At 36.8% G+C, this 26,933-nt stretch overlaps 1 protein-coding gene across 6 annotated transcripts in view; it reads right to left on the bottom strand.

Moving 5' to 3' along the window:
• DMXL1 (Dmx like 1) overlaps positions 1-26,933 on the bottom strand; it is a 134,954-nt gene that overhangs the window by 76,722 nt on the left and 31,299 nt on the right. For all 6 annotated transcript variants that reach the window (XM_086705712.1, XM_086705710.1, XM_025924858.2 and 3 more), the window contains exons 6-17: positions 24,135-24,201; positions 22,437-22,615; positions 17,770-17,959; positions 15,596-15,764; positions 10,868-11,080; positions 8,548-8,801; positions 7,752-8,436; positions 7,540-7,661; positions 4,243-4,332; positions 4,056-4,158; positions 1,061-1,180; positions 547-768 (exon numbers count right to left, since the gene is read on the bottom strand). In XM_086705712.1, coding sequence (XP_086561838.1) covers positions 547-768; positions 1,061-1,180; positions 4,056-4,158; positions 4,243-4,332; positions 7,540-7,661; positions 7,752-8,436; positions 8,548-8,801; positions 10,868-11,080; positions 15,596-15,764; positions 17,770-17,959; positions 22,437-22,615; positions 24,135-24,201 — 2,414 coding nt within the window. The remainder of the gene's footprint in view (positions 1-546; positions 769-1,060; positions 1,181-4,055; positions 4,159-4,242; positions 4,333-7,539; positions 7,662-7,751; positions 8,437-8,547; positions 8,802-10,867; positions 11,081-15,595; positions 15,765-17,769; positions 17,960-22,436; positions 22,616-24,134; positions 24,202-26,933) is intronic.

The following is a 26,933-nucleotide window of genomic DNA, read 5'->3' on the forward strand; positions in this document are numbered from 1 at the left end:
CATTATCAAAGTTGGCAAATAAGGCACAAACTTGTTACTATCTCTGCCCTGGAAACGCTCAGTTTTTCTTCATAAAGACGTCATGAAAATTTGTTTTGGAAATCACTACTTAATGCTACAACTCGCTGACAAATGTCAGACATCTGAAAACATAATGAGAACGTAAGTTTTCAGTTTAAGGTAAAGAGAGTGTTTCCATTTCTGCTTCCATGTACATTTAAGAACAGGTAGCTATGCCTCTTTTTATATATATATATATATATTTTTAAACGTTTATTTATTTTTGGGACAGAGAGAGACAGAGCATGAACGGGGGGTGGGGCAGAGAGAGAGGGAGACACAGAATCGGAAACAGGCTCCAGGCTCTGAGCCATCAGCCCAGAGCCTGACGCGGGGCTCGAACTCCCGGACCGCGAGATCGTGACCTGGCTGAAGTCGGACGCTTAACTGACTGCGCCACCCAGACGCCCCTCTCTTTTTAAATACCTTACTGAATATTCATAGATTCCAAAGTTTGAGTAGTCTCTTTTTACAAACTTTACAAACCTGCTGATGGCTTAACACTTATTATCTCAACTCCTTCTGGCAAATTCAATTCTTGGCTATAAACCATTTCTGAAGACAGAGTTAACTTGCTGGTACTCTGGAGATTTGCTCTGCAAGCCTGATACTTCTGTGAAAAAGGAGACAGGATCTTCTCTGGAGAAGATGAATAATGTTCTTCTGGTTGCCAAACTGCTTCAGTTATTTTTGTATCTACTTTTTCATCTATAAAACATAAGAAAAGAACCAAAAACCAGGGGAAAAGGGGGAATCCCTGTAAGTATTAAAATTACTACATTTTATAATCCAAAAGCCTTATAAAAGATTTTAAAACATACTAATATGATTTTTTACAATAAGAAAATGAGAGAATCAGTTTGCTTTTTAAATTAATTGAATAAACTACAGTTACCTTCACTCAATAAGAATACCTTTAAAAAACATGCAGTGAACGATCTAACCACATATAATTTGTTAATTTAAGCCTAAAGTTAAAAAAAAAATTAAAAAGACTCACCTAATGAGACAGGAATAGACTTTAAATGTAAATTCCACATGTGTAACAATGATTGGTTGTCTTGGGTGCACTCTATTACAATTAGGTAGAATTTCTCAGAAAATCCATTAGGTGAGCTGCCTGTTGGTATTAATAATTTTCACTATTAACATGAATAAATGAGACAACTTATTAAATACACCAAGTTAAAATAAGTGAATTAAAAAAAAAATTAAAACCCTACCTAAAATTCTACGTAGAAAGTAACATTATAGAGTGCAATCAACTTTTTTACCACATGAATTTGTATCAACTTGAAATTTTAACAATTATATGTATGCTATGCTTAAATTTCATCTTTGAATTGACAGGCTTAAAAAATCACATATCACAGTCATCAGTGTCACATCACTCACATAGGTTACACTATAATAAGGAAATTTCTGAACAGAGACACTGTGACATATACTTTAAACGAATACATCATGGGGTGCCTGGGTGGCTCAGTCAGTTAAGCATCAGACTTCAGCTCAAGTCATGATCTCACAGTTCCTAGGTTTCAGACCTGCACCGGGCTCTGTGCTAACAGCTGGGAGCCTGCAGCCTGCTTCAGATTCTGTGTCTCCCTCTCCTCTGCCCCTCCCCTGCTTGTGCTCTGTCTCGCTCTCTCTCAAAATCAAATAAACATAAAAAAAATTTTTTTTAATGAGCACTACTACCATGATTAAAATTGTGTTGCCAAACACAATTCAAAGTAAATAACTTCCATAATGGAATGATCTATTAATGATGTTTATCTAAGAACCAAACCAAAAAAAAGTATTTATTTAATTATTCATCATATTATTTAAGAACATTTTTCTTGGTCAAAACTCCATGATTTAAGCAGCGCATAAAGCTGCTCAAAATAAACCAAAAAACTGCAACTAAAATATAAAATCAGTGACTCATTATTAACTGAAATAAAATGGACCTGGTTTAAATTTTATCCAAGTCTTCTTGGTTACAAGCTAATCTTATGTACAAAATCATGTAAAGAAAAATTATAGAAACTATATAAACCATACAACATATAAAAATCAGGAAAAAAACCACACACAAATCATATTGTGTTACAAGACTAAATGAAAAGGTAGCTTTGGTAACGTGTTCCAGGTGAGTTAGGCATTTAAAGCACAAGAATTTAGGGGAGGGAAAGGATAAGGGATAATAACTAAAGACAAAAGATCAGAGATCAATCTATTTCTGATCATTTTACTGACAAGAAAGAATGTCCTATTAATGAAAGTATCTGTGAAATATTTCTTCTCTTCTTAACATTACAGCAAAATAAGATGAACATTTTGGGTGTTTTCTAGAAAACTACAATAATGAAGATAATAGCTTTTGAGTAAAAGTAGAATTCCCTGAATATTTTAAGAAAAACTAGAAAAAAGACTTAAAGAGAAAACAAAAGTTAAAAATTAAAGACTCATAGAAAAGAAAATGCTGGAATAGATTAAGATCACAACAAACTCAACCTTAAGCATAAGAGAGTAATTTCTTTTAAAAACCTTAGAGAGATTTGGATCGTTACAATATTAATGTTATTAATATTTTAAGATATGAAAGGAATCAAAAAGAACATTTTGTTGATATAAATAACCCTTTATCTTGTACCTGACATCTTTATTTACCAATTTTAGTATCTTTCTATCCTTATATTCAGAACTTACTAAAGCACTGTGTTGTTGCACAGTTCATGAATTCTCAGAGAAAATGACAGACTAAGTGAAAACAGTGGTAAGAAACTAGATATTCGACGTAACGGTGCAAAACTCAAAAGAAAAGGAAAATAGAAAAAGGTAGAATTAAGAAATAATGCACAAGAGGAATAAGACAAATAATCAGGAACAAATATAAAATGAAAATAATATTACTTGAGGCTTAATAATGGACTTTAAAAAGCAACAGGCACAAAAAACCAAAACCAACCAACAAACAAAAAACCCGGAAAACAAAAGCAGCAGGCACAAGCTGTATGTATGGTTCATGTGCAAGGAAAGTCATTTCTGAGTTTGGTTTGGCTCCGTACGTGAAACTGATGACCAAGAGATTTTAGTTTCATTTTGTTCTATTTTCCTTTACGCAAAGTAACAGTTAATTCTGAGTGTAGGAGTTTAATATAATTTTTTTAAATGTTTAACTTGAAAGTATTAAGGCAGTCTTTATAATTTGAAGTTTTAAGCTACTGCTTTAAAATTTTTTGTTTTAATGTTTATTTTTGAGGGAAAGGGGCAGAGAGAGAGGGAGACAGGGAATCCAAAGCAGGCTCTGTGCTTTTTTAATGCAAAGTCCAATATGGCGCTTGAACTCACCACCATGAGATCATGACCCGAGCCAAAGGACGATCAACCAACTGAGCCACCCAGGCGTCCCTACGTTACTGCTTTAAACTGTAGGTTTCTAAAAGGTCAGGTGTCCCTATTACCCAAATTGCTGGTGGAGGACCCTGTCCATGCAAAGAGTACTCATACATTTCTCATAAAAAACATTTCTATTATGCTTTTTAAAAAATGTAATTGACAAACCCCTTTAATGTTTTCATGTTTATATCCAGGTTTAAGAATTTAAAAATACTGGTATTTTTTTTTATTTAAAGAAAAAATTTTTTTAATGTTTGTTTATTTTTGAGACAGAGAGAGACAGAGCATGAACAGGGGAGGGGCAGAGAGAGAAGGAGACACAGAATCCGAAACGGGCTCCAGGCTCTGAGCTGTCAGCACAGAGCCCGACGCGGGGCTTGAACTCACGGACCGTGAGATCATGACCTGAGCCGAAGTCAGACGCTCAACCAACTGAGCCACCCAGGCGCCCCAAAAATACTGGTATTTATATGCTAAATAATATAAGAAACCTACATAGGAAAATTTTAAGTTCACATAGATGGTATGAAATACTATATCAACTTATCTTCATTAACTGCTTAATATACTCTACATAATATTTCTCACTACATAAAAAAATTATTCTTTACCTGAATCAGACAATATTCTGTCTTTTCCCAGACTTTTCTTCTCGAGGTTATTCAAAATGAAATCTTCTTGAAAAACATGAAGCAGCTGGGTTTTTCTGCCTTGCTGAATGTAAATAAATACCAACATATATAAGTTGACATACGTGTTATTTACCTAATGCTAAGTGGCCAGAAGAATAATACTTACAAGTTTGGTAATGGGATCTAATGCGATAATGCATCCTGGCCTGGCAGTTGACTGCTGACTTACTATGTTAAACACTTCACCAACATATTTCTGTTTAAAAAAAAAAAAAAATGGATATCTCCCTTATTAAACAATTAAATTAAAAAATAATTAATAATTAACATGAAATTTCAGGCATAGTAGAGAAATAAGTTCAAGTGGGGCTAAATCAGTCCCTAAGTTGCTCTCATCATAAACATTCTGGGACTTTACCTTACCTAATTATGTTGGAAAGAATAAGAATTATGGCTCAGTTGGTACAGAGAAAAACAAAAGCAGTGTGCAGCGACTGCTAGGGGAAAGAATATGTCACATCTATAAATATGAAGGACTGACTTCAATCTCATGGAAATATTCTAAGAATCAATGCTTTTCGGGCATTAATTAAAAAAAAAAAATTTTTTTTTTTAACGTTTATATATTACTGAGAGACCAAAAGAGGCAGAGCCTGAGCATGGGAGGGGCAAAGAGAGAGGGAGACACAGAACCCGAAGCAGGCTCCAGGCCATGAGCTGTCAGAACAGAGCCCAACGCGGAGTTCGAACTCACAAACCGCGAGATCATGACCTGAGCTGAAGTCGGACGCTTAACCAACTGAGCCACCCAGGTGTCCCTTCGGGGATTAATTTTGAGGTAAGGAAGATGGAGCTAAAGAAACAAGCTGATATATTATGTCTATATGCTGATTTCTCAAGCTACTTATGTCCTGACTACTCTAGTCAAGGTCACATTGTTAAATTTGATCTTCAACACACTTAATCTATGAGCAGCATTTGATTCTGGTGATCACTCCCTTCTTGAACTGTCTTCACTCGGCTTCCACTATACACCACATTTACCCTACTTTCAACAATGGCATGCTCCAGGGTTCAATCCTATCACTTCTCCTTTTCTTCAGGGATCTCATTCAGCTCCATGCTTTTAAATTTATATTCTGACAACTACTCATTTTATATCTTCAGACTGGGCTTCCCTCTAAACTATAGACTAGCTTACTAGGTCTCCTAGGTGTCAAACAGTCATCTCAACATTAACATGTCCAACACCAGCCTCTCAAAAATCCATGCTCTTCAAAATCTGCTACTTATACATTCTTCTCAACTCAAGGTCATTCTATTCTTCCTTGTGCTCACACACAAATGTGGGGCATCATCCTCTTTTGCTCATACAAGCCCCAATCCAGTTCAATCTTGCCTATTTGATGTTCAAACCACATCCAGATTTGTCCAATTTTTTTTTTAAATATAATTTCTTGTCAAATTGGTTTCCATACAACACCCAGTGCTCATCCCAACAACTGCCCTCTTCCCTGCCTATCACCCACTTTCACCTCCCCTGTATCCCCCAAGAACCCTCAGTTTGTTCTCAGAGTTTAAGAGTCTCTTACGGTTTGCCTCCCTCCCTCTCTGTAACTTTTTTTTTCCCCTTCCCCTCCCCCCTGGTCTTCTGTTGAGTTTCTCAGGATCCACATATGAGTGACAACATATGGTATCTGTCTTTCTTTGCCTGGCTTATTTCACTTAGCATAATACCCTCCAGTTGTTGCAAATGTCCAGATTTCATTCCTTCTCATTGCCAAGTAGTATTCCTTTGTATACATAAACCACATCTTCTTTATCCATTCATCAGTTGATGGACATTTAGGCTTTTTCCATGATTTGGTTATTGTTGAAAGTGCTGTTATAAACATTGAGGTACATGTACCCCTATGCATCAGCACTTCTGTATCTTTGGGTAGATTCCTAGCAGTGCTATTGCTGGGTCATAGGGTAGTTCTACTTTTAATTTTTTGAGGAACCTCCACACTGTTAAGATTTGTCCAAATCTTACCATCTTTATCACTACCACTTGCTACCATTACAAGCCGCTTTGAGACTGTCTCTTGGACTACTATAAAGATTCTTGGATTGGCCTTTCTGATTCCACTTCTGCTCCCATGTCTAATGTGTACAACAGCAAGAGAAATCCTTTCAAAACCTAAGTGAGATCATATCAACCTGTCAATGGTTTCCATGTTCTTCAGATTAAAAGCCAAAGTTACCAAAACGGGCCATACAGCCCATTGTATGATCTGGCCAGGCTGATTTTCCAACTTTATCCCTGACTACGTTCCACATCACTTACTCCGCTCCAGTCACAATATCCTCCTTGCTGCTCCTGTACATACCAAACATGCTCTGACCTCAGCATCTTTGCACTAGCTGTTCCTCTTCCTAACATACTCTTTCTCTAAATATTCACATAGCTAGCTCCTTCATCTCCATTAGATCCTTTCTCAAATGGTACCTTCTCTGTGAGGCTTATCCTGACCGGCCCCTTATTTGGCATTCTCCACTAATTCTGCAACATGGTTTCTCTCCACAGTATTTATTAATATATTTTTACCTTTTTTCCTATAGCCCTTCACTAGAATGTAAGCTCAGATTTTTGTCTGCTCTCTTCACATCTAAATTCCCAGCATTTAAATAATACCTGAAAAATAGAAGGCCCTCAATAAATATGCATGTTTCTCCTATAACACTCTTGTATGTGTTTTGAAAAACCCTGCATTCTGAAAAACCACACATTAAAAATAGGAAAAAAACAGGATTGGAGCAGACCAGTGACACTATGCAATTATATAACTAAAACATTAACAAAAACGTTAACTGGTAGCTGAGGAGATGGCTTGAGTTCCCTGAACAATAAGCTCAGTGAGGTTGAAGGTTACCTCAGGGTTCATTTAAAAACACCAAAGCCAAGAGTGGAAATGCTGGCTTGCTGGTGGGTTGCTATTAGCTGTGTAGAGGAAGAAGCACCGCCTATCATAAGACAAAGGCTTTGTGAGGAGTTGAAAGGACAATAACTGAACTGCAACGAAGTTGAGAGCTTTTTTCTTTCATGGTTTAAGATTAAAATTCTACTGCTGCTACTCCAGCTCCCAGTGTCTTGAAAACACTACAGGTGAATCAACATAACTTCCACATTTATCCTGCCAGTCATCCTCATTCATTTCTGAGCAAAGAAGTATTAGAGAAACACATATTGTAGGAAACCAGACTTTACTTTTGGAATGAATAAAAGAAATGGTTTCTTTTTAAAGAAGCTAAGAATCACTATAATGGTACCTTACAAATGTGAAAAAAATGAAATAACTAGAAAATGTACATCTATTTACTACAAATTATAGGTCACAATTCTAGAACATGCCCAATAAATATAAATTACTTATCTAAAAACATCATACTATACACTTAATTTTAAAAGCCATTTACTTACAGAAATTTCAGGATTGGAAAGCTCATATAGAAGTTTCTTGGCATCGATAACAGCTTCATATAATCTCAGATACTGCCCATCACTTGCTACAAAGCATGCACTAGGAGAGTTGCAGTATGCACCTAGAAAGTATTTACGGACACTTACAATTTAACCCTTAAATAATAATGTCAGAAAATCTAAATCTCTTAAATAAGAATTAGAAAGCTCACCTAGACAGTAGCTGGGTATAAGAGTGGGCAGCCACGCCACATTGGAAAATGCAGAAACATGTAGAGAATTAATCCGGGCCAGTTCAGAAACACCTCCAGAAAAAGACAATGGCCCAACGGGATCAACCCTCCAAAGAATAAGCTCACTATAAACTGCATTGGGATCCTGAAATGTCACATCAACGCTGCTTTTATTCTGTTGTGCCAAAGAACATTCTTCAATATATACGGGATCATGAGGTTGCTTTTGGTTATCGACATCCGGTGTCCTTAGTGCATTATGGTGTGACGTCGTCAGCAGTAATGGTAATACTGAATGGCAAGCTAAATCGTTAAGATGAAACCGATGACCACAATATCTGGATTTATGAGAAATACTGAGAACTGTAGAAAAAGCAGATTCTTCAGCAAAACTGACCAGCCACTGATTCAGAGAGCCATCAGCATGCTTTGAAATCATCATAACATTAGGGGTAAAAATACTTAATTTTAAACTATTAGTTGATTTACTGTGACCAGAGGAGATTAGCATTGATGTGGACCGTGTGAGACTACAAGGTTTTTGTTTTCCTTGCTGAATAGCCAAGTCAACATTCTTGGTGCAGGCATACATCACTATGCTTTTACAGAGAGAGTTTGCATCACCTGTGGGGAAAGCTACAGGAATTCTGGAAACAAAGGACACCTAGAATTAAGAAAGCAAGCATTAGAACACATGAAATAATAAAAAGAGGTATTACAAAACAGTACCCACATTTAACAAGAAGTAGCTCTCCAGAGATCGTAATAATAGTACCTGGACTTGACGAAACATACCAGGCTGGTATTCGTCCAGCCAATCCACATGCCAAACCAGCAAAGAACCATCCATGGGATGAATACTGAATAGCATGTCTGCATTTTTACTCCATTCAGACAGAAGTACTTCAATCTGATGATCAATGGCAGTGGAGGGTAATGGTACAAAACTTGAATTTGGTACCATTTTATCACTGCCCAATTCCTTTTTTTCATGATTTGCTTTCAGATCATCAACACCATCATCCATTTCTATGAGCAAAAGAATTCATGACCCAGTAAGTACAATTAAGCTATTACTATAAATTAAGAAACACCCTTGTAAATACATTCAAGATTAAAAACATAACGGCTTTCCTATAAACAAGAAAGTGGCTCCTTTTTAAAAATAACTTTGCTCCAGGAATATAAGACCATTAGAGTTAATTCTAGAGGGCCTATAGGACTGACTCAGTGGATTAATGGTAGAGTACTAATACTGGACTAGAAAATAGCAAAACTGGTTGTACCACAATTTACTCAGAAGTAAAACATACTACTTGTCTGGACCTTAGTTTTTCTCACAGTAAAACCACGGAGTTAGAACTGGGGATATAATTCTGGGCTGAAATATATTATTGGAATGCAATTTGTATTTTCTTCATAATATTAGATTTTTAAAAACATGAGTCCACTGTACTAGTGATGCTCTAGGTGTATACACTCATAACTGATAGGACACCTTAAAGAAACTATTTTAAAGGAATACACTTAAAGTGCAATTTCCAGATCTCCTTCAATAACACAGGTAACTAAAACTGCTATACTGAACTATTAAAACAGGTACATATGCATATTGTGACCTCTATTTCAAAAATCCTGGCCTCTACTCTTGGTTAGGAAAATAGAGACGTTCTTAAGAGAGACTCAAAAAATGGTAAGACCGTTTATCAGATTTAAAAAATTTGTTAAGACATACAAATTATTAAGAAAAATAATTTAACAGAAAAATAGGCAAAGAGCAGGAAGAGGCATACCACAGAAGAGCTAAAATAATTCTATTCAATTTGCCTCAAGAAAATGACATGTAAAACAAGATGCCATTTTCCCCATATCAAGTGGCAAAAATATTATGAAATATAATGAAAAGCTCCAGTGTTGGCAAGGATGTGAAAAAAGGTTATGTGGATCCATTAGAAAAGGGTATTGATTATAAACACTTCTGGAGGGTAATTTGGCAAAAGTTATTGAAATCTAAAATGTCCACACTCTCTGGCAATTCTGTATCTGGAAATCCTCTTATGTAAAAATTCACAGGAAGATTAAAAGATGTGTCATTGTACCATGATCAGTATAGTGAAAAATAATTTAAATCAATTTAAATGTCAATCAAAGAGAAAATACTCAAATTTTCTCTTGATATGGAATAATCAAGAGCTGGTAAAAATCATGAGATGGAAAAGGGCCCATCAGTGAATTTAAAAAGCAAGCTGCAGGCAGATCAGTGTTTTTGTTTAAAAAATGAATACCTACAGCACAACTTAAAAAAACAACCATATGTATGTTTGTATGAGCACAGAAAAGAATAGATCTTGGAAGTACACTCATACAATATCCAATTATTTTCCTAACTGTACTGTTTGATTTCTTTTTTTTAATGAGCCCATACAACCTTATAATCAAAACAAAACTTTTTAAAAACAGAAATATTTATGAACTACAAATTGTAGCAGAGATGGCTAGCTACCCACCACAAACTCATGCTTCCTAGTCCTCAGTATAGAATGACCACCCAGTCAGGGACTGCATGGGCCTTATGACTAGTCTTTGCCAGTTAAATTAGAATATAAATGGTTTGTGATATGTGCCAATTCTGAGTTAAAGATGTTGAGAAACAGCTAAACCTTGTCCCCCCTCCGAAGACTCTTCCAGCTCCCAACCTACCTGAGGCTGAATGCAGACTTTAAGGCCCTAGTACAATCACCTGAGGATTTCATTAAATTGCAGATTCTTAAAGATCGTGCATTTCTAACAAGCCTCAGGTAATGTCAATGCTACTAGGCCACAGGTAGTCCTTTAAGTAACAAGGTCCTAGGGGCTGACAAGAGCATAAGTATGGAGAATCCTGAGCCTCTATCATCCCATAAAAGAAAGCCACTTGCAACAGGAATGTTAAATGAGCTGGATTCTTAAATGAGCTACTCCAAATCTGTATTACACCACTGAAATTCTGAGTTTCTGACAGGAGCTAGTTTTAGCCAAATATAGACAACTTAGCTATTCTCAACAAAACTTGACATTTTTTTTTTTTTTTTTTTTAATCCTTGTTAAAGCTTTACCTTCATCGGATTTTACATCTGCCTGATTAGAGTCTTCTACACTGGGCTCAGAAGATGGCTGTTCAAAACTTTTTCTAAGTTGCTGTAAAAATACTTCCATGGACAAAGTAAAATGCAACTCTTTGTTGTTCAGCCAGTGTACCACAAAAGGCCCACTCTTCTCATTATTGTCACTTAGACTTAGAGATGTGATAGAAGGAAGAAGTGGAATGTCTATAAAGAACAACAAAACACACACAATATTTCTATCATACACAATATTCAGGTCTCATATTTTTACCATTAACTATTACATTTATCTTTACACTTCTGTAACATTTTAATTAAGATTCCCAATATAATGTTTGCCACGATTATTAGTAACAACAGCTTTAAATGATAAATTTAACATGCCTATTATAAAGGAAAACAATTATGTATTCTAGGTCCTATAGCATAATTTATATACACATACAGATATTTTCTTTATTATCTTTTTTAATATGAAATTTATTGTCAAATTGGTTTCCATACAACACCCAGTGCTCATCCCAACAGGTGCCCTCCTCAATGCCCATCACCCACTTTCCCTTCCCTCCCACCCCCCATCAACCCTCAGTTTATTCTCAGTTTTTAAGAGTCTCCTATGGTTTGGCTCCCTCCCTCTCTAACTTTTTTTTTTCCTTCCCCTCCTCCATGGTCTTCTGTTAAGTTTCTCAGGATCCACATTAAGAGCGAAAACACATGGGATCTTTCTCTGTATGACTTATTTTACTTAGCATAACACTCTCCAGTTCCATCCACGTTGCTACAAAAGGCCATATTTCATTCTTTCTCATTGCCACGTAGTATTCCATTGTGTATATAAACCACAATTTCTTTATCCATTCATCAGTTGATGGACATTTAGGCTCTTTCCATAATTTGGCTATTGTTGAAAGTGCTGCTATAAACATTGGGGTACAAGTGGCCCTATGCATCAGCACTCCACTATCCCTTGGGTAAATTCCTAACAGTGCTGTTGCTGGGTTGTAGGGTAGCTTTATTTTTAATTTTTTGAGGGACCTCCACACCGTTTTCCAGAGTGGCTGCACCAGTTTACATTCCCACCAACAATGTAAGAGGGTTCCCGTTTCTCCACATCCTCTCCAGCATCTATAGTCTCCTGATTTGTTCATTTTGGCCACTCTGACTGGCGTGAGGTGATATCTGAGTGTGGTTTTGATTTGTATTTCCCTAACAAGGAGCGACGTTGAGCATCTTTTCATGTGCCTGCTGGCCATCTGAATGTCTTCTTTAGAGAAGTGTCTATTCATGTTTTCTGCCCATTTCTTCACTGGATTATTTGTTTTTCAGATATTTTAATTCAAAAAATATTTTCATTAAGAAATAAATCTGTGATTTGTGGATAGTTAATAGGAAAGTGTCCTTAATTTACATACAAACTGGTAAGAAATCTCTTTTAACCTAATCTACCAAAAAAAATTCCATCAATATGATGTCAGAGGAACAAGTGATATATTTATCTTGATTTTAACCACTTTTTAATTTAGAGACTGACAGTAACTTTTTAAATGATGTATCTAACTCTAAGTGAGATAATTCTGATTTATTAGCATCAAGATTCAAGTTGTAAAGGAGAAACTGAGATCCCTATCTTGTACTCAAGGAAGGCATTTAAGACAAACGAACTCAGCTAAAAAAAATTCTTTCTTGGTAGTACTTTTCATCTAATTGCTAAATTAAGTATACTGACGTACAAATTCAGAGTAGAATGTGACAAATGATAGTCCCTAATTAACATAAAGGTGAAGAAAAATTTGCCTATCATATTAAATCAAACCTAAATCTGGATCATGCAGATATCTGCTAAACAGTAAAGGCTACATTGGATTCACAAAAGGTTAACAATTTTCCACAGAACAAATTTATTGATTTTTTTAAGGGAGAGATAAATAATTTGAATTAATGACCTGTGTCAGACACCAATGAAAACAGTATTACAGAGGATGAATGATAAAATAAAGAATAAAAAAAACCTTTCTCCTATCCCTTCTGCTGGAGGCAAATTCTACGAGTTGACAGATATATCCAATCCAAGAACTTTGTTTATAACTGTACATTCATTACTGTAATTATCTGATTAGCATCTATCTCTTCTCTCCTGATTATATGCTTCATGAAAGCAAGGATCACATCTGTTTCTATTACCACTGTACCTCCAGCTCCTACCATATCTCTGGTTGCTATAATGGCACAGACCAAACACTCAATAAAAGTCTTGAGGTACTATATTGCCAGTCCTACTACCCCTAGGTGCATATATATTAGTGTCAGGGAATGCAAGAGTGCCCTAAGAATCCTAATGAGTATGATTTTCTGATTTTCAAGCAACAATCAACACAAGAGAGATCAGCAATGCCTCTAGGAGATCACAGACCTAGCTGCTAAACACACAAGAAGGAGAGGCTAATGGAGGCTTTTAACAGAAGCATTCTGGGTTAAGACAAAACTTACATTTCTTCTGTCTCCTGACCTCAAAGAATTTCATTAAAGCCACTTTTTTATGAGAGATCTTCAGGGAATGGGTATTAAGAGAACATTCTCTACGAGCTCCTTTCCTTTATCTATGGATGGGCAAATAAGGGAAGCTCTAAGAGTTTGGCCTTGAATAACAAACACAACATTCAGAAAGGTCATTCCAAAAGGTCTAATGTGGGAAAAGAAGAACTCCATGGTGTCTAATCTAGCTGCTAATAATATTATTTTGCTTTGATTTGTTATATACATATGGCTTTTCATTAAGAACCTACACTCTAAAAGAAAGGTTTTAGAGTTTTTCTTATTGGAAGGTGATCAAGGAGATGCTACATTGAAACTTAGTGTTTATTTTTCTGTAACAACTCAGACTTTTCCATTAAAGCAAGAATCCAAGCTTTCTTTATTCTCAACATGTTGTCCTTCCTTCAGAAGAGACTTTCAAAACTATTCCAGTGATCTCAGAGTTGCCTGTGGGTATTACAAGCACTGTCAGTATACGTTTTTTGATAAAGGTAATGGTATTTCCCAAGCCTAGGTAATGTTTTCATAAAACTAGTTCAGTTTCAGGGCCCCTGGGTGACTTGGTCGGTTAAACATCCGACTCTTGATTTTATCTCAGGTCATGATCTCATGGTTTATGAGACTGAACCCCACGTGGGGCTCTGGGTTGGGAGCTCAGAACCTGCTTGGGATTTTCTCCCTCTCTCTCTACTGCTCCTGGGCTTGCACGTTCTCTCTCTCAAAATGAATCAACATTTAAAAAAAAATAGTTCAATATTGTCCCCTTTCATTTTCTTGGCTCATGAATTATTTTAGAGCTGGGACTGTTAACCAAATTTGTCAGCAAATACTCTTTACTCCTTCTGTAAATATCCCTATATTTAACTTACCAGAGCACTTCTCACTTTGATTCAGGTAACTAATGAACCATATTTATTGTTATTTTTCCTTGAAGAATGCAATAGTACAGCAACAACCCAGTATACTATATGAAAATAGGTTTACTTTATGCATAAGGGTATCTGCAAATATACAAAAACTCAATAGGGTTTATCTATGGCGGAGAAGGACTAAGGTACAGCACAGGTGAAAGGAGGCTTTCACTTTTCACTTTCTGTACAGATGGTATTTACCATGCGCAAATACTGTTTTTAATCTTTTTCTCAGTAATATTCTAGTTCTGCTTTAAATGTCCCAACTGTGACCCCTTGTTTTTTAAACTCACAGAAAATATTTACTGAAATGATGAGCACTTTAATTTTAAAATTCAAAGATCCAGATATCCTAGATCTTTTAATCTAACAGTGCATTATCTCACTAGTAAGATAAATTTAATTCCCATTTACAACTTCTATATATTTATGCCCTATTTCTGGAATGTCTCCTAAAATCAAGCATTAGACACAAGGGTTTTATTTTAACAACCATACAATAGTTACAAAATACTACTTTGTGGTGTTAACCTGTTAAGTTTTAGCTCAAATCTCAACTTTTTTTTTAAGCTTTATTTATTTTTGAGAGAGAGAGAGAGAGAGACAGAGTGTGAGTGGGGGAGGGGCAGAGAGGGAGACACAGAATCTCAAGCAGGCTCCAGGCTTTGAACTGTCAGCACAGAGCCTGATGCGGGGCTCGAACGCACAAACCATGAGATCATGACCTGAGCCAAAGCTGGACGCTTAACTGACTGAGCCACCCAGGCGCCCTGAACATCTCAACTTTTGAATAAACTAATTAAGAATCTCAATGACTAAAAAAAAAAAATTTTTTTTTCAGAGAGAGGGAGGGGACACAAGTGAGCAAGGGGCAGAGAGAGAAAGAGAGAGAAAGAGAGAGTGAGAGAGAGAATTCCAGGAGGGTCAGAGACAGAGACAGAGAGAGAGACAGAGATGTGGGGCTCATGCTAACCCAATGTGGGACACGAATTCATTAAATGCGAGCTCATGACCTGAGCCAAAGTCAGATGCTTAACAACTGAGTCACCCAGGTGCCCTACGAGTTCTTAAGATTTTAAATCACAAACCAAGTCATAGCCTTAAAAAGCAAACAAGTAAACAAAAACCTATCCTATGTCATTACTGAACTGGCTATAACAAAGTTAGGTGAACAAGTCACCACCAATTTTTTACTTATTCAAAACTAGAAGTATAACTTATTTGTTACCAAATCAACTTAATTTCCAGGAACATTTTTGGAACAGTGTTCTCTTACCTGTGGCTGGGTTGATGCTGGCTGCAATATGAAAGTGGCAAAGTGCATTGGCGTGCAGGGGAGCATTCCTGTGGACACGATGAGGGTCCTGCTGATGTGGCAGGTATCCAGTATGTGCTACAAGGGCAAGTGATCTCCTCCGACCTCTGCGAAAATGTCTCAGGTTGACCTGTGTGAATAAAAACAAAGTAAAACCATCATTAAAAGTAAAACAATCGTTACATAATGATTGCTTGACATTACATATACCCTATTTCATTTTTTAATTCTAATTAACTTTCAACTACAGTATAATTACAGCTATATTAGCTTCAGGTGTACAATATAATGATTCAACGATTCTATTGGTTACTGAGTGCTCCTCATGATTAAGTGTACTTTTAATCCCCTTCAACTAATTCACTCACCCCTCAACCAACTCCCCTCTGGTAACAATCCATTTTTTTTTTTTGTCTCTTTTTCTTTGTTCATTTCTTGTTTCTTAAATTCACATGAGTGAAATCATATGGTATCTGCCCTTCTCCGACTTATTTCATAACACCCTATTTCAGATGAGTTTGAATGTACAAATATCTTTCAGTACTTCTGTGCAGCAAATTTGAACTTGAAGAATAAGCTTAGAACTGCCTAATTTCTTTTAACCATCACACAATACTTTGCGATTTTTATTTGGTTTATTTTCGATAATTAATTTTATAAAACAGAACTTTAACAATGTGTCTGTGGATAATGATGTCTCTATGTGTACTGTTCCCTTTGCATCCACAGTTTATACCCTATGACCACAAAGCACTGAATAGTGTTACCATCATACATTAGGATGTTATTCCATAACTTGCAAAGCTTTTTCAGATATCACTTCACGTGACCCACAAGGCAGACAGTGCTGATTCTGTTATTCACATCTTTCATATAATAGTTTCTACAGAACCCAAAGTCACCTAAACATAGAACAAGAGTCTTCAGATTCCTAGTCAAGAACTTCTTTCAGCTATTATACATAACCATTCTATTACTTGTTGAGTCTCCCAGAAATATATATTTAATTATATTCTGAGCCTTGAGAATACTCTCCAAGTTTGAAAAATAGTTGTTCCATAATCATACAAAGTATTCAAAGATAAATCACTTCAGAACACTTTGTTTTCAATATCAAGAAAATGGGAAACTGTATTATTAGTCTACGTTCAATTAGCCTACACATTAAAAATTTACTTTTACTTTTCACACTACTTAGTAAAATAGAATCTGACAAACTATTCTTTTTTTTAATGTTTATTTATTTTTGAAGGAAGAGAGACAGAGCATGAGTGGGGGAAGGGTGGAGAAAGGGGGGGGGGGGGGAAGAGAGAGAGAGAGAAAGAGAGACACACACAGAATCCCAAGGAGGGTGTGGGCTCTGAGCTTATCAGCACAGAGCCTGACATGGGACTCAAACTCACAAAACTGAGATCATGACCTGAGCTGAAGCTGGATGCTTAACCGACTCAGCCACCCACATGCCCCTCTGATAAACTATTCTAATCATTCCTATAATTATGACAAAACACCCAACCTGTGAACAGCAAATATATATATATGCATATATATATATATAAATTATTTTTACAGTCAAATCTTTGCATTCTCAGATTTTCATTTACTTTGTTATTTTAGCTAAGTCAACTATAATCTTTTTGTTATCATTAGGTAACTTAAGATTAACTTCATAATTGTAAGTACCTTTATGCTCTAGGCAAATCCTTAAAAACATTTTTTAATATTTACTTATTTTGAGAGAGAAAGAGCATGAGCAGGGAAGGGAGAGAGAGAGAGAGAGAGAGAGGGGGGGGAGGGAGAGGGAGAGGGAGGAAGGGAGAGAATCTCAAGCAGGCTCCCCACTGTCAGTGCAGAGCCCAATGTGGGGCTTGATCCCACACACCGCAAGCTCAGGACCTGAGCAGAAATCAAGAGTCAGATGCTTAACTGACTGAGCCATTTAGGCGCCCCCTTAAGAATATTTTTTGAACGAAACAAATTATAAAGTTTTCTGAGAATCATTTTCCTAATATACATATATGTCTTCATACCTAACCATATGACTTTGAATATTAACTAGGATGAATGTTACAAAAAAGGCAATGTACAAGGGGTTTTAAAACTTGTAGGAAATAACATCTAATAAAAACACTTACATCTGAAGCATTTTGAATTCGTTCTTTACTAGAAGCATTTCTTTTGAAGTTATTTGTTAAATTAATTGGTTCGGTCCAATGGCTGCAGTCACCTCCATAGAGCAAACAATCATTTGGTAAAAAGGTCTCTACCCAAAGACGACATACATTATCTTTGCAGCAAGTCAACAACACGTTACATACAGAAGCCCTGAGGAATAAAAAGATTTTAGAGGCAAACATATAAATTTCGTACGGTATAATATTCTACAGTGTTTCTGTAATTATTTAAATGCACACAATTGGAGTACCAATGAAGAAATGTCAATATACATTTATGCAATATATTTAGTCAAAACCATTAAAACTGAGTGGGTATTTGATCTCATCACAGCAAATGCCTGCTAACCTATTTCTTTTCTGCTTAGAATGTGGTACTTCTTGTTTTAAGAATCTAAAATTCACTTACATCCAAAGAACAAAGGCTGAGATAATGCCATAATCCCTCAGTCAATAAGCAAGGAAAAACACATTTTCTTTAAAAATTTTCTGATTTATCCATTGAATGGTTACCATTTGAATTCTTTCATAATGCTTTATTTTTGCTTTCTGTGAAGACTCATGCACACTGGTCACTAACAAGCTACACTATTTAGTATACTCATTTTTCTCCATGCTTAACATATTCCAAAAGCAGTGAAGCACAAGAGAAGAAAAATCATGATAAAATAATTAATAGCCACCTCCTTCCTTATTCTTGACTGTCAGTGAATTTACTATCTCTCCACTCACAAAAGCAAAATCAATTACATATATATTAATAAACCCCATAAGCATGAGGAGTTCAAAGGCTGAACTCATATCAACAAAGACTACATTCTATTGAGGAACTCCTGCAAAAAAAAAAAAAAAAAAAAAAAAAGGAAAGTAAGAAAGAAAAAGTCACAATATCTTGCTTGTAGTAGACACATACTCAAACATATCAGAATTAAAAAGAACAATCAGTACAAGACTTCTATCAAATAACTCAGGAAGTTAAAGAAAAATAAAAAGGAAATCAAAATTTTGTGTAGTAGTCACTTAATTAAACGTTATCTGCTTGATTAAAAAAAAGAACAACTATAAAGGGGAAGAAAAAGGAAAACTGTGTATTGTCTGGGTTGCTCTCCCCTTCAGCTTCCCTCTCTTTTCTCACCTCTCCCTTCCCCACCCGCTTCTCTGTCTACTCCTCTGCCTTTCTCCCCTTTCCATCCACTCTTGGGCCTCCCTCCCTCTGCCTTCTCCCACCAATTCTCTGCTTCTCAGCCTTGCTAGGCCATTCTCTCTTTCCACCTGTCCCCACTTGCTAGGGCACCTCCTTCTTTCCTTTCTGAATTCTGTTTTCCTACTCCTTTCTCCTTCCTCATGCCTCTCCTTCCTTTTCCATTTTTTCTCCATCCTCCTCTGATCTATCCTCTTTCCTTCTCAGCATTTCTCTCTTGTTCATTCGCATCCACAAAGGTGGTGACAATGAGATTAAAAGCGCAATCAGAACAGAAGAAAATACACCAAAAGGCAATAGGAAAAGTTAAAGGTTCACAGAGCCCATCTGTAACTGGCAGAATGCACAGGCTTATAAAGGAAGAGGAGAAAGTAGTAGACTGAAGGGCTGAATAGAGAACAATCAGAAGAGGCATTAAGAACTTAGGCAAAAGCAACAAAACAAGCAAGATACACAACTCAAAAGCATAGAGAGGCCTTTGACCTAGGAGTGTGGTGGCCCCAGGTGACTCTCCTCAAGATACTAGACCTTACAGACAATCAGTATAAAGAGGTGACAGGTAATCTAAGAGAATGGAAGAAATGCCCTGCTCTGTGTGAGGCATTTCGCTAGCAATATGTCCTTTCCTCACTTTGTATCAGGGTAGCTCATTTGCTCATATTCAGGTATAACCACCACTCCTCAGTAAAAGGTATAACCACATGGAAGGCAAGCATGTGATAGGTAAGTATCTATGACACCTGTGACAGCTACAACAAGACAGTGTGTCCCATCTTCATGTAACAACAGGCCAATTGTTGTTTTTGCAACTAGTTATCTAGAGAAGGGTATACAACAAACCTTCCACTTATCCTACATTCATCAGTGTTTAGTGAAGAAGTATATGCTCATTACAAACACTTTCCCATTCTTTTCTCTCAAGCCAGCAGTACCCTTGCATAAAGTATTACCATTTGGCTGAATATCTGAATTTTACGTGAAAAACAAAGCACCTGTATAGCTCAGTGAAGATGCCATATCAGAAAGAGCAATGGTTTAGTTGATAATGGGATCTCTGTCATTCTCAGAAGGGGTCAGCCTTCCTACCACATACCTGCAGGCAGCTGGTAAAACAAAAATGAAACCTAAAAGAGCTCAGGGAGATTAGCTGGTTCGTAAATGACATGGACCAAAAGAAAAATTCTTGAGACGTCTAAAAGATACTGTAACAAACAGAAATTCTAGTCCTATGCCACAGTTCCTGCACAATGTAGTTGCTAAGAGATAAAACGAACACAAGCAGAAGGAGAAATTGCTATGCCTCACTGGTGTTACTAGGCATTCGTGACAGCCCAGTGCAAGGCACCTGCCTCTGCCTCCACCACGATCCCTTTTACCAACACCAAGTGAATTAGGTCAGGTACAGATATGACTGTCCTCTCTCAAAAGATAAATACTTCATAACCCTCTTTTTCAGTATTCTGGTAGTCTCACCATGTGCAAATGAGAACACTTGGATGTATCAGAAGAAATCAGCCTCCAAAATGATGTAATCTTTATGGTTTGCAATGACAGCTATTTTTATTGTGCCCATTTGCAAATTTTATTATTTATTTATTTATTTATTTTAACATTTATTTATTTTTGAGACAGAGAGAGACAGAGCATGAATGGGGGAGGGTCAGAGAGAGGGAGACACAGAATCTGAAACAGGCTCCAGGCTCTGAGCTGTCAGCACAGAGCCCAATGTGGGGCTTGAACTCACGGACCGCGAGATCATGACCTGAGCCGAAGTCGGCCGACTGAGCCACCCAGGCGCCCCCATTTGCAAATTTTAAAAGGAGAATTAACACATACCACAGCTCATTACATTCTGAACACATTTTTGTATATGTGGGCAATGGTCTCAGAGGTACTGGAGAGCAACAGTTCACCAAGTGAAGCTGGAGTGAGCTCTTTTGCCAACAGTACAGACTGTCCACACCACTCTCTCCCTTAGCACACTCTGCCACATCCTCCTGACACTACTGGTCCTACAGTGTCCTACTCCTATGCTTGGTTAGCCTGGATGGCTGGGGTAGGAAAAATGGTAACTACTGTACTAGAAAAGAGCTCAAAAGATCAGGTATAACAATGATGGAAACACGTCATCATACATTTGTCCAAATCCATACAGTGCACAACACCGGAACTGAACCATACTCTCAACGATGGACTTTAAGGAACAATGTGTTGAGGTAGGTTCATCAGTTATAATAAATATACACTCTGGTGTGGGAGGCTGATAATAGGGGAGGCTATGCATGTGTGGGTGCAAGGGATAGATGGGACATTTGTTTACCTGCCACTCAATTTTGCTATGAATCTTAAACTACTCTTTAAAAATCAGTCTTAGGGGCGCCTGGGTGGCGCAGTCGGTTGGCGTCCGACTTCAGCCAGGTCACGATCTCGCGGTCCGTGAGTTTGAGCCCCGCGTCGGGCTCTGGGCTGATGGCTCAGAGCCTGGAGCCTGTTTCCGATTCTGTGTCTCCCTCTCTCTCTGCCCCTCCCCCGTTCATGCTCTGTCTCTCTCTGTCCCAAAAATAAATAAACGTTGAAAAAAAAAAAATTTTTTTAAATCAGTCTTAATATACATTTTTGAAAAAAAAAAAAATCTGGATATACTCTGCTGGCTCAGAAGAGCAAAACTAAAGTCAACAAATGATCCAGGTACCCTCCCACGGATCAGTGACAAAAGGTTAAGGGAAAAACTGTATTGTTCCATGGTGTAACCAAATTGAAAATGGCCATCAAACAAAAAGGGATTTCTACTTATACTTAAGTAATAGGTCTCTGTACCTTACTAAATACAGGCAAAAGCTCAATGGGTTATCCAGTCTTGCAAGAATAAAGGAAAGAAAAGAAGTTATTAACAGGTGTACTTGTGCATGACTGCATAGATTAAACTAATACCTAATTCAGAGAATAGTAATCTTTTAACCCACTCTCTTTTCCATAAAGATGTTAGATACAGTTAAAGAAATGTTTGAGGCCTCGTGTTATAGCCTCTCAATAAAGCAGCTTAAAAAAAAAGGGAAACCAGAGGAGATACACAGAGAAGGAACAAGATTAGGGACTGAAACGTGGAAAGGTCCATGTAAATGGCAATATAGAGAAGGACTAAGACACAAAAGAACTGGATACTTAACAAAGAGAAAAAAAGACATACAATTCTGTCACTTATAGACATGTGAGATGGAGATAAATTATCCTTTCCCATGGCTCTCCTGTGATGTGTCAGTCATAGCTGACCCATGGCCAGACATCTGCAGGCCAAGGATTATCTGATATTACTAAAATCTTCATAGGCCAAAGTCCTATAGCTGTGGATTCTTAAAGCGAGAAGAGCACTCAATGTCACAAAGATGATGTTCTCTTAATACATAGATAAAATGACTAAATCGCTGACCTAGGCATATATTTGCTTGTTTTACGCCAGGAAAATCCATTTACAGCTCGAGGATGGGCCAGATATATAAAGGAAAAGTCCATTTCTCCTTGGGATTGTTTTTCTGAACTTTTATCCGGAGAGGTAACAGCTGTCCGCCAGTTTTCTACATTATACCATACCTTTAAAAGACAGTCATCCTAATGAAAAAAAACAAAAACAAAAATAGAAAAACATTCACATCAGAATTAATTTAAAGGTTAAGTCAAACAGCAAAAGTAAGAACCTTCTCCCCACTTACAGGAATTTAGGGGTGTGAGGTGTAGTTGGCACAGAGGAAGTGAGAAGAAAACCTCTGATTGAAACTTTTCTATTAGCATTCCATAATCGTGCTCTGAGAATTAAGGTATAAATGTGTATATTTTGCAAGGAATGGATCAAGGAAAATGCTAGTTACCATACAGGAATCACTGAGAAAAGATTCACGGATTAAGGGTTTATTTTCCCACTTAGACAAATATCAAATAAGAAAGAATTACCACTAGCAGGCTTACGAGGACTGCCAATTTTTTTAAACAAAAGTTTTCATGAAGCATCATGTGAACGTTCAAAGAAAACGATGAAGATAGTAATGATGAGTTAATAGCTACCACTATATAAGATATTCCAAGTTTATTTATGTTGAGAGACAGCCAGAGAGCTAGAATGTAACCAGGGGAGGGGCTGGGAGGGAAGGAGATGGAGAATTCCCAGCAGGCTCCACAACGTCAGTGAAGACACAGGGCCCCATCTCACAAACTGAACTGCGAGATCACGACCTGAGCCAAAATCAATAGTTGGTCACTTAACTAACTGAGCCACCCAGGCGCCCCAAAATATTCTAAGTACAATTAAAATCGCATCTGCTAATTTGGGAAGCATGGATAAAACAAGGGCACTACAACGTACCAGGTTCTGCTTTTAAACTATAATTGCACTTCCACTGGTAAAGTCCATCAGAACAAACTCCATTTCTCTCCTAAAAAAACCTCACTGAAGATTTAGGGTAGCTCACATCTTGGGTCTACAGAAAGGTTTGAACCATGAGAACAATTAATTTCAGACAATTATGTGTATATGAACTGTTTGGAGATCCAATGATTACAAATAAAATAATTCCAAGGAAAAATATACTGCTGGGACATCAGCATGGCAAAATATAAAAATGGTTACAAATGTCCTCTTAGAAAGTCGGTATATCCTTATATTTGCCCAAAAAAATTAATTACTTGCCCCAAATCAAAAAGTTGGTAAATGGCAGATTTACATTCAGATCTTTAAGTCTATGTTTCAATTATACCATACTATCTTTTAGAACAATAATAGCCCGTTTTCACTATATTTTAAATGTTTTTATTAGAATTTTTTTTTTAACGTTTATTTATTTTTGAGACAGAGAGAGACAGAGCATGAACGGGGGAGGGGCAGAGAGAAAGGGAGACACAGAATCGGAAACAGGCTCCAGGCCATCAGCCCAGAGCCTGACGTGGGGCTCGAACTCACGGACCGCGAGATCGTGACCTGAGTCGAAGTTGGAGGCTTAACCGACTGAGCCACCCAGGCGCCCCTAGAATATATTTTTAATAGAAAATATTTTCAACTTAAATAAAAGAATAAAGCCAGTTAAGGTTTTTGAAGTTCCAAAATAAACCAACAGCAATAGCAATTTCACAAGATTACCTTCCCAGCAGTGGCAAAAAATTCTCCATCTGGTGAAAATTTCATTAAATGAATTTGGGAAGCAGTTCTGTAAATTAAAGAGAAGAAATAATTTTTAAGGAAAATTAGAATTCTGTATTACTTCTCTAAACAATATTCAGGAACTTGCTTTAAATAATGGAAAATTTTCTGATAACACAAGTTTTACACTCAATTTTAAGTACATCTCATAAATATAAAATGAATACAAAATATAAATTTTTAAATTAAGTATAAAAATTATTTTTACGTGAAAATATCTATGTGTACGAATCATTAAAGGAAAGATTTCTCAGTCTTTAAAGCTTAAGACAAAACAATCATAGCTCTCATTGTCTTGGAATATAGATACCTAATGGCCCCGGAAATTAGATTTCCAAATTGAAAAATTTCAATTTCTCTTTCTCATGTTCTATCATGTATTTTAATGGACAATAAATCAGTATTTTGAAATGAAATCTCCCTTAAGGTGGCATTTACCTCATTGAAGATTACGTGTGGGTTACTGGGGGACTTGCACACATGAGGGAAGCCTGCCAGCTTCGCCTATGCACTTGGTGCACACTTGCCTTTTCTTCTCTGATGAACTTTGGCTCATTTCACGTCATTGCCTTCCCTTCTGGCTACGCACTTATGCTGATCTCAAGACAACCCTCACTGTCATTGCCTTCCTTTTCTTTACCCAATTTTGTGCTTAGATTCACCTCAAATTTATTTGTAAAACAGGCCAAAGAGGAATTCCGTCACACTTCCTTCCAAATTAAAGTAACTTTTTTCTTAATCTTAAATGTAACAGCTACGTAACAGAAAGTATTGCTACATATATATGAAAAGAAGAAAATGAAATCATCTACAGTTTCGCCACGACACCCATTCCCAGGCAAAACCACTGCTAACATTCTAATGCACAGACTTCTAGACCCATCTCTCCACCCTCCTCCTCTGTCTACTTTCTTTGGGAGGATATAGGGGAGGAGAGGATGGAGAGTGAGGTCATATTACATTACAATTTGCTTTGTAACATTCATCTATTTTAAAGTATGTAAAGAACACGTTTGCATATCAATGTGTATAGATCTGCATTATTTTACTGGCTATGTTATTCTATTACGTATATATGCACTGCCTTAAAATAATTTTTCACCACCGTTTTCTCATTTCTGCTGCTACAAAATAAGTGGTGCAATGAACATCCTTGTATACACATTTCTATGGATCTGGCTAATTCTAAAGATATTCTTAAAACAAATCATTAAAAGTGCCTGATCTCCATCGCAATCATCTCAAGGAGTGTGACCTCTGTCCAGGTCTTCTCAAAAAAGCTAAGGCAGTCCCTTTTAAAAAGGAATCAGTTCTCAATGCTCCCTCTGCTCAAAATTCTCAAGAGCTTCCCAACTCAGCACAAAAGGCAAACCCTCACAATAACCTCTAAGCAAACTCCCTGACCTTGTTCACTTTATTCCAGCCACAAGCTAAGCACACTTCTACCAAAGTCTGCAGTGAATGTTCACTCTGCCTCCAAGATTCTTCTCCCAGAGATATCCCCACACACCTTGCTCCCTCATTTCCTTCAGGTCTACGCTCAAAAGTCACCTCTACTCTTCTTCCTTTTACCTTAGTTTTCTCTATCATACTACTGATCTTCATCTAACGTGTATAACGGGTTTTAAACACATCACAAAAGGAATGTGATCAAGCTCAATGTTTAAATGTGTTCCAGTCAGTGTAATCATCAGCTGCTCCTAAATTGAAACCTGAGTCCCATGGCTTTTCTGCTTAATTAAATAACCATCCCAAATACATAGTATGTCTAGTCCAAGTTATCACCGTAGACTCTAATCTTGAATTAACTTAAGATTCTTCCCCTCTACCAGAAGCACAAAACACATTTCAAATTCTCAGTTCAACCCATGGAAGCCCTGAGAAGGCAATAAAACACTTTGCTGCTCCCCTCTCCCCAACTTTACATGGAAGACTCCAGAGCAAAGACAACTGTCTCTAAAGAATTTTCTTTGCAAAGTCCTACTCCCTCTCCATGTTAAGCCTTTTTAAAACTCACAATCTAGCCGAAGGGTACAAAATATATGGAACCAACTCTCCTGAAATCTTTCTAAACTCTATATACCAGGTCTGCCTTACTCTCTATTTGGTATCTCATATAGTTCTTTCCCTGTTTCATATAAAACGGACTCAGGAAGAATGCCACTTAACATTCTGTCATACTGGTTTACTGGTTGGTAGTCTCAGTCCCTACCTGGTCACTGCTATCTATATTCCAAGCACTTCTACCACTGCCTCAAACATGATAAACACTCAGCAAATAATTGCTGCATGAATGAATGAAATGTGGAGTTACTATCTCAGGGTATAAAAATTAAGCCTGTTGATTCATACTTCCAAATTGCTCTTTAGAAAAATACCAGTGCACTCCCTTAAAGAGGATTTAAGAGTACCTGTTCTCCAAACACTCACTAATAGTAGATATTATTCATCCTCTTCTTTCTGGATATTTCTCATTTCTAGATTTTGCAGTCCATCAACTCTTACTTAATTTGCTTATTATTCATATGTACTACCATTTAAAATTTTTCACTTGTCTATTTTTGTTAACTACAGAGATATTAATTTTTAAGACCTCTTTTTAAAAAAAGCATTAACTCCAAATTGCAAATACTTTCCTCAACTTTTTATATTCCGTGTGGTCTGTTTGCTTTATAGAATTTTGTTATTGATATGGTCAACAAATATTGATGTTTTCCTTTCCTTTCCTTTCAGTTTCTA

This window comes from Puma concolor, chromosome A1, assembly GCF_028749965.1.
Source record: "Puma concolor isolate L17-30 chromosome A1, mPumCon1.1.hap2, whole genome shotgun sequence".
In the NCBI taxonomy this organism is placed as follows: Eukaryota; Metazoa; Chordata; class Mammalia; order Carnivora; family Felidae; genus Puma; species Puma concolor.